The following is an 8974-nucleotide window of genomic DNA, read 5'->3' on the forward strand; positions in this document are numbered from 1 at the left end:
GAATGTGGACCCTGAATTGGACCAGAACTCCAGGAGCTGTGATGGGACTCCCAGGTCTCAGGTGTCTTACCTGTGAGGGGGCGGGGCAGGTGCAGGTTCGGATGGCGCTCCAGGACTCCCCTTTCCTCCGACCAGAGCCTCCAAGTCCAGGTTTAGGTCCTGGATGGACTCGTAGATGTGGTTTGAATCTTCCTCCTTCAGTGGATCCTCATCGCCGCTGCTCTCCTCCACGCTAAGCTCCTCCTCCTCCTCGGGCTCTATCGGGGACTCCTGGTTGTCAAGGCAACCTGTGGATGCCGAGGACGGGCTGTGTTGGTCATTGTGTGGGGGGACCGCCGGGACCACCGGCGTCTCTACGGGGATGGAATGGGTCTGCGGTCTGGGTGTGGAAAGGGGGTCTGCTGGACTGAAACTGGGCACTCGAGGTTTGTCAGAGTCCCTGTGATCCTCCGGGAACCCCGAAAGGTGCTTTTTGCTCACAGCATCGTCGGTCAAGTTTGTAGTCCTGGTCTCTGCGGGACCGACAGGAGGGTTGCTGGGATGCCGCGGTGCTGCTGCCACCAAAGACGACTGTTCATTGAAGTCCAGCGGGACGCCAAACGTGGACATGCGGTTCTCAGTCTTGCGGTGTCCTTTGGAAGCATTGGGTCTGAGACGGATCATCACCTCGTCCCCCGGTTTGGTTCTGGGGTCCTCCAGAGTCTTTGGGACGGGGACGGGGACGGGGACGGGGACAGGGACGGGGACGGGGACAGGGACGGGGACAGGGACCGCCACAGGAAGCAGCACTGGTTCAGGACTGGGCGGATCAAAGTCCAGAGGCGAGGGGAAATCCGGCGGCAGCTCCTTGACATACTTGGCAGGGATGTAGAAGGGCTTGGAGCTGCGGTCCTTCTGGACCTGCCACCAGTGGTCGTTGGTCTTAGCCAGCAGGACGTAGCGCTCGTTGGGTTTGATGGAGACCAGCACGCCATCCCGACCCTGGTACTCATAATTAAACTCCACCAGAACAAGACCCAGACCTGCAGGACCCGGACCAGACCAGAGGATCAGAGGAAATAAACTGTTATATCAAGAACATGTGCTAATGCTAATGCTAACTAAACTGTCTACGCTAACTGCAGTAAAAACAAGACTCACCTCTGCTGAGCAGAGAGGAAGTCGTTGCCATGGTGATGGCACTTGGCTCTTCAGGCCCAACCCCCCTCAGGTAGATGGGCAGGTGACTCTGAAGGTGAGGGGTCAAAGGTCACATCTGATCATCAGCCCCCTTAAAGAGGGAAATACAAGGATTAATTTATTGTCATCATGCAACACAAGGACTACAACTAAATTCAGTTGTAGTCCATTTTCAACACAACAAAAACATGACAAACAAAACAAAAACAGAAGCACATTCCTGTACTGCTTTTTAAAATTTGTATCATAAGAAATGTAAACGACAGCAAAAAAATAAAAAATGCTTCAATATTTTGCATCATATTGAGGAGCATCGAAAGGTACACTTTTCCCCAGTGTGCTGTTGCCAACATCATGCTAACATGATGCTAACAAGATGCCAACATGATGCCAGCATGGTGCCAACATGATGCTAACATGATGCTAACATGATACTAACATGATGCTGACATGATGCTAACATGATGCTAACATGATGCTACAATGATGATAACATGATACTAACATGATGCTGACATGATGCTTGTATGATGCTCTCATTGGTGATTACATTATGCTAACAATATGCTAACAGCTAATCCTGTGAGGGTTCTTTCATGAGATAGATTTCTGTTTGTCCCGTCTTTATTTAACAGTCTGATGTAAACGTGCATCGTTTACATCACCATGGTAACCGCAGCCGTCCCACCTGATTGGCTCTGACAGACACAATAACTTCCAATCAGACTCAGAAATGTGATGTAGTACATTAACAAGTACAATATTTAATAAATTATATTTATTAATGTGAATATTTCTGTATTATGAGATTAATAGTTTCTCTGAGAAAAACTTTCTTTTAGCGTTTCAGACCGGATGACATCATCAGATCAAACTTATTGATCAGTTATTTATTGATCAGTTATTGATTGATCAGTGATTGATTAATAAGTTAAAGGTTAGCGTCCAGTTAAAATGAAACAGTGAATGTTCAGCAGATCAGAGTCAGATTACTGTTCCTTTACGAAGACAAGAAAGTGGAGTACAAGTACTCCAGTACATTACTCCGTTACATCCCAGTCCTACTACTACTACTATAGTTTGTAAATAAATATAAATATAAATATTAGTTTCAATACTGAATAAAGTGAAGCTCTTATTACCTCTGTGTTGATGGAACAGAAGACAGATTGAGAGTTATGTTTCATCCTGTCAGGACAAGTCAAACTGCATCAGCTGACTGAGCTTCTCCTGCAGCTAATGCTAAAGCTAATGCTAAAGCTAACACTCTTTTTTTTCTCATGTCTTCTATAAATCCCAGGTTTTCTGACTGAAGCGTTGGATTGTTTTCACACAGGACGGACCGCAGTCCTACTACACAGTACACAGTACAGTACACAGCAGTGCACAGTACAGTACACAGCAGTACACAGTACAGTACACAGTACACAGTACAGTACACAGTGCACAGTACAGTACACAGCAGTACACAGTACAGTACACAGTACAGTACACATAGTACACAGTACAGTACACAGCAGTGCACAGTACAGTACACAGTACAGTACACATAGTACACAGTACAGTACACAGCAGTGCACAGTACAGTACACAGTACAGTACACAGCAGTGCACAGTACAGTACACATCAGTGCACAGTACAGTACACATAGTACACAGTACAGTACACAGCAGTGCACAGTACAGTACACAGTACAGTACACATCAGTGCACAGTACAGTACACATAGTACACAGTACAGTACACATAGTACACAGTACAGTACACACAGTACACAGTACAGTACACAGCAGTACACATAGTACACAGTACAGTACACATCAGTGCACAGTACAGTACACACAGTACACAGTACAGTACACAGCAGTACACATAGTACACAGTACACAGCAGTACACATAGTACACAGTACAGTACACATAGTACACAGTACAGTACACACAGTACACAGTACAGTACACGTAGTACACAGTACAGTACACAGCAGTACACATAGTACACAGCTCTATCTCCAGCGGTACAACAGTCAGCTCAGACTCACCTCTCTTCTTCTACACTTCTCTGACGTTAAAAGCTTCCTGTTATATAAGAAGCTCCTCACAGAGACGTCTGCGGCTCCTCTTACACTCCTCTGACTCCGCCCACTCACCAGGTAGAGGGGAGGGGCTTAACACTGACATCACCTGCTCAGGTGGAAACCTGCAGACTTCACCTGCACTTCACTCTGAAGGAACCAGATGAGGCAGGAAATTACTTAACTGACTCTGACTCACCCAGAATGTATTATATATGAATGTATATAAAAACACACACACACACACACACACACACACACACACACACACACACACACACACACACACACACACACACACACACACACACACACACACACACACACACACAAATACACACACACACACATACAGACACACACAAACACACACACACACACAAATACACACACACACATACAGACACACACAAACACACACACACACACACAAAGACACACACACACAAATACACACACACACACACACACACAGACACATACAGACACACACACACACACACACACACACACACACATACAGACACACACACACACAAACATACAGACACACACAAACACACACACAAAGACACACACACACACACATACATACAGACACACACACATACATACAGACACACACACACACACACACACACACACACACACACAGAGACACACACACAAAGACACACACACACATAGAACAATAGCAGGAGGCTGATCTCAGGCCTGTTCTGTTTATGGAGGGAAGTGTCTGCTCTTCCTGTCTGCTGTAAGCCCCGCCCACATGGCTGCATAGACTCCACCCCTCCATGACATCTCACGCTTGTGTGTGTGTGTGTGTGTGTGTGTGTGTGTGTGTGTATGTGTGTGTGTGTGTCTGTATGTGTGTGTGTGTGTGTGTGTGTGTGTGTGTGTGTGTGTGTGTGTGTGTGTGTGTGTGTGTGTGTGTGTGTGTCTGTATGTGTGTGTGTGTGTGTGTGTGTGTGTATGTGTGTGTGTGTGTGTGTGTGTGTCTGTGTGTGTGTGTATGTGTGTGTGTGTGTGTGTGTGTGTGTGTGTGTATGTATGTATGTGTGTGTGTGTGTGTGTGTGTGTGTGTCTGTGTATGTGAGTGTGTCTGTATGTATGTATGTATGTATGTATGTATGTGTGTATGTGTGTGTGTGTGTGTGTGTGTGTGTGTGTGTGTGTGTGTGTGTGTGTGTGTGTGTGTGTGTTTCCTGTCTTTGTAAAGGAACAACAGTCAGACTCTGCAGAACATCCACTGTTGGATTTTTCTCATCCTCCCGTTTCTTTTTAACTGAACACTTAACAATAACTGATCAATCAATAACTGATCAAATATGATCTGATGAAGTCATCCGATGTCATATCTCACAAAAGCTTCACATTAATTAAATATTAATTTGATCACAAATATACTCATTGAAAGAATTGAACTAAGTACCTTTTCAGGTACTTCGTACATGTTGTACTTTTACTGCTCTACAATAATCGGACACCTTTAGTTACTTTAATATACTACAATATTCAAAATACATCAACTAATAAATGAAGATGTTTGATTAAACATTAAGTAAATCAATCAATAATAATCAATAATAATCAATAATAATCAATAATAATCACTTTATATATAAAACTCTAATCAATACTTTTACCTTTGGATATTTTAAGTATTTGTTTCCTGAAAGTTACTGTGAGGAACTTTAATCTGGTTCTGAGAATGATTCAATGAATCCTGATCCTCTAGAGACCTTTAGGAGTAAACCAGTCCACCGTGGACAGACCCAGATCCACCAGAGACCAGTCCACCGTGGACAGACCCAGATCCACCAGAGACCAGTCCACCGTGGACAGACCCAGATCCACCAGAGACCAGTCCACCGGACAGACCCAGATCCACCAGAGACCAGTCCACCGTGGACAGACCCAGATCCACCAGAGACCAGTCCACCGTGGACAGACCCAGATCCACCAGAGACCAGGACAGACCCCCGTAGTAAACTTAATAAACCATCACTAATGTAACACATAATTGTGACCTTTGACTGTTCATAACTCTACGGATCAATAAAGTTTTACTGATTGAACAGCATCTCTGCAGGCTGCTGGCCCTTTAAGAGTCTCCAGGTAAACAGTCTAACCTGCTCTGAGCCACACTCACCTGAGGCAGGTGTGATTCATGTGAGAGAGTCTGAATGCTGGAATGCAGAACCCCCCCCCCATGTTTGTCTCTCAGCCACACCCACCCCACCAGGAATGTAACACACACACACACACACACACACACACACACACACACACACACACACACGCCCTCCTACACCCGACCACAGGACTGATCTGATCCAAAAAATAAACTGTCAATCATCAAATCGAGGTCGATGGTTTGTGGCAGAACACGCCCAACCGACCAATCAGAGAGGACGAAGGATTTAAAGGAGAAGTGTTTCTGTTACTGATCCACCCGGTCATGTGACCTCAGGAACCCCAGAGCCAATCAGGGAGAGGTTTCAGCAGTGGAGTGGGTTCAACCTTTACCCTCAGTGTGAGCGTGGGGTGTGGTCACACACACACACACACACACACACACACACACACACACACACACACACACACACACACACACACACACACACACACACACACACACACACACACACACACACACACACACACACACACACACACAGCAGAAACAGAAATAACTGAGTTTGAATCATAAAACCGTCAGCTGACTCCACCTCCTGGAGGCTGAACAGGAATGTGTGTGTTTGACTGAACACCAAACAGACACACACACACATCTACGGATACAGAAATCCTGCTCTCTGATTGGCTGTCAGCTGTCTGCTAAAGTCAGGTATGAAAATCTTTGACAGTTCAAGGAGTCCCAAAACCTCAAAGACACCTGGAACCACAAAGGACCCGATACCACCTCCCCAAAGACCTGTTCCGCTGTTCAAGGACCCCTTCACCTGTTCAAGGAGCCCTTCACCTGTTAAGGACCTCAAAAAGCTCCAAAGTTACCTTTACAACCCCCTTAATGACAACAGGGACCCTCCATAAAACCTGTTCAAACCTTGTCAAGGACCTCATAATCCTCCTTAAGGGCCAGGACAACCACTCAAGGACCTGAGCAACCTCCTTATGGGCCTTCACAACCCCTCAAGGACCCGAGGAACCACCTTAAGGGACTTTACAACCCCCCAAGTACCTGAGGAACCTCCTTAAGAGACTTTACAACCCCTCAAGGACCTGAGGAACCTCCTTAAGGGACTTTACAACCCCTCAAGGACCTGAGGAACCTCCTTAAGGGACTTTACAACCCCTCAAGTACCTGCTGAACCTCCTTAGGGGACTTTACAACCCCTCAAGTACCTGCTGAACCTCCTTAAGGGACTTTACAACCCCTCAAGGGACTTTACAACCCCTCAAGGACCTGAGGAACCTCCTTAAGGGACTTTACAACCCCTCAAGGACCTGAGGAACCTCCTTAAGGGACTTTACAACCCCTCAAGTACCTGCTGAACCTCCTTAAGGGACTTTACAACCCCTCAAGGGACTTTACAACCCCTCAAGGACCTGAGGAACCTCCTTAAGGGACTTTACAACCCCTCAAGGACCTGAGGAACCTCCTTATGGGCCTTTACAACCCCTCAAGGACCTTAGGGACCTCCTTAAGGGAATTCACAACCCCCCAAGGACCTGAGGAACCTCCTTAAGGGACTTTACAACCCCTCAAGGACCTGAGGAACCTCCTTAAGGGCCTTCACAACCCCCCAAGGACCTGAGGAACCTCCTTAAGGGACTTTACAACCCCTCAAGGACCTGAGGAATTGCAATAAAATGTAAACAGACTCAGTTAGTACTAAATGACCTCCTGACCTTTCTACTGAAGTTCATTCTAATAAGATCTCTATTTCTTAATATTTACCATAAACCTGTAATATATGTTGTACAATATAAGTTCATACATCAAATACAAAGTTATCTGGTAAACATTTGTGTTTTTAAAATTTTATTTGTTATTAGTTTCATAAAACTGTGTCCATACATTATTGAATATAGAAACAAACGTTTAAACGTAATGCTGTTTAGAATAACATAATATTATTATATATGTTTACGTACATTATATTATTATTCAGTATCTGTGTTTAACTAAACTATATGTGCTAATATAAAGCATTAAAATCCAAATATTCAACACAGAAAAATTGTATTTGACGATTGTGTTTTTAATACATTCATACCTTATTAGATTTGAGGTATATATATTTAAAACTACGTATACTATATGTTAAATATTAATTAGTATGGGTAGTTTCGGGCAAAATCATCATTTGTTTGTAAAATGTGTAAAAAATGAAATGATGTTAATGTTGTTATGTTTAATGTATATTTTTTATTTATTTAATTAAGTTAAACTAAGATGTGCAAGATATTTATTACACAGAATTCTTTATTAATTTGAAAAATAACTAAAATCAATCTTGTCATTTTTTATGTTATTATTAATATTTGGATATTCGTTGAGAAAGATCTTTTGTACTTTAAATGTATATTGATGTGAATACTGTTGTACTTGTACTTGATTGCAAGAGTAACAACTGATTACTGAGTACTTATTCCACCACCGCCCAATGACATACTACACACCGAAGTATACAACATGTGTACTTTGAATAGAAACTCTACAGTGTTTACAGTAGTTAATAAGAAATACTTTGTGATCTGATAACATGTTGTACCTGGTGAAGGAGTTGAGCTTATTCGACAGAATACTCGTTAAAATAAACTTCACTTGTTTGACATAAATGCTAACGTCGTTAAATCAGAAGCAGTAAAATTTTAACTCATTACAGTCTGTAGTCGGGATATAGAGACACACACACACACACACACACACACACACACACACACACACACACACACACACACACACACACACACACACACACACACTGATCTTTACCTAAAGTCAAGTCTTAGCCCTGAAATCAAACACGGTCCCCTTAACGTAGGTGTGGGAACAGACCGACGTCCTCAAAACGTAGGTTAGCAAAGTTTATTTTTTCTTCTCAGCTTTTGAAGTTTAAACAAGTTTTTAAATTTAAAGTTTAAACCAAACGGACAAAAGTTAAACACACACAAGAAACACAAACGCACAAAACCAACAGGAACAAGACAAGGAAAGGTTTGTCTACCTGCAGCTCAGACAGACAGACAGACAGACATATATATATATATATATATATATATATATATATATATATATATATATATATATATATATATGTTTTACCAGCAGTAGATGTCAGATCCAACCATCCTGCTCTTTGTGTTTTCCTCTTGTATTCCTGGAGGGCGAGTCCAAATCACTGAAACAGGTTCCTCTCTCTTTCTCTTTGGCTCCGCCCCTCACTGACCTGCCAGCCTCAGCATGTCCTCCTCCTCCTCCTCCTCCTCCTCCTCCTCCTCCTCCTCCTCCTCCTCCTCCTCCTCCTGCCTCACTACTTCCTGTTGGACAGAAGACACACACACAGTCAGACAAACAGCGCCCTCTGGCTGCATTGACTCCACGGTGCAGCTTCATCATTCAGACGAAAACTATGAATTAAGTAGATTTTTAGAACACTGGAAAAACCAAACAAGACGTGTTTGGAGATTTTCATTTCATTATTTTTATAATGTCAAATACTTTTGGTATTTATCCGGATCAATACT

General features: G+C 43.5%; 1 protein-coding gene across 1 annotated transcript in view; it reads right to left on the bottom strand.

Annotated features, from left to right (window-relative positions):
* The window catches only part of arhgap27l (Rho GTPase activating protein 27, like), a 29720-nt gene extending 21118 nt beyond the window's left edge, over positions 1-8602 (bottom strand). Inside the window, 3 exon segments of the mRNA XM_054607336.1 lie at positions 74-1022; positions 1141-1270; positions 8553-8602. Coding sequence (XP_054463311.1) covers positions 74-1022; positions 1141-1171 — 980 coding nt within the window. The 5' untranslated portion in view covers positions 1172-1270; positions 8553-8602.
* Between the last annotated feature and the right edge of the window lie 372 nt (positions 8603-8974).

The sequence above is a fragment of the Anoplopoma fimbria genome, chromosome 11 (genome assembly GCF_027596085.1).
Source record: "Anoplopoma fimbria isolate UVic2021 breed Golden Eagle Sablefish chromosome 11, Afim_UVic_2022, whole genome shotgun sequence".
Taxonomy (NCBI): Eukaryota; Metazoa; Chordata; class Actinopteri; order Perciformes; family Anoplopomatidae; genus Anoplopoma; species Anoplopoma fimbria.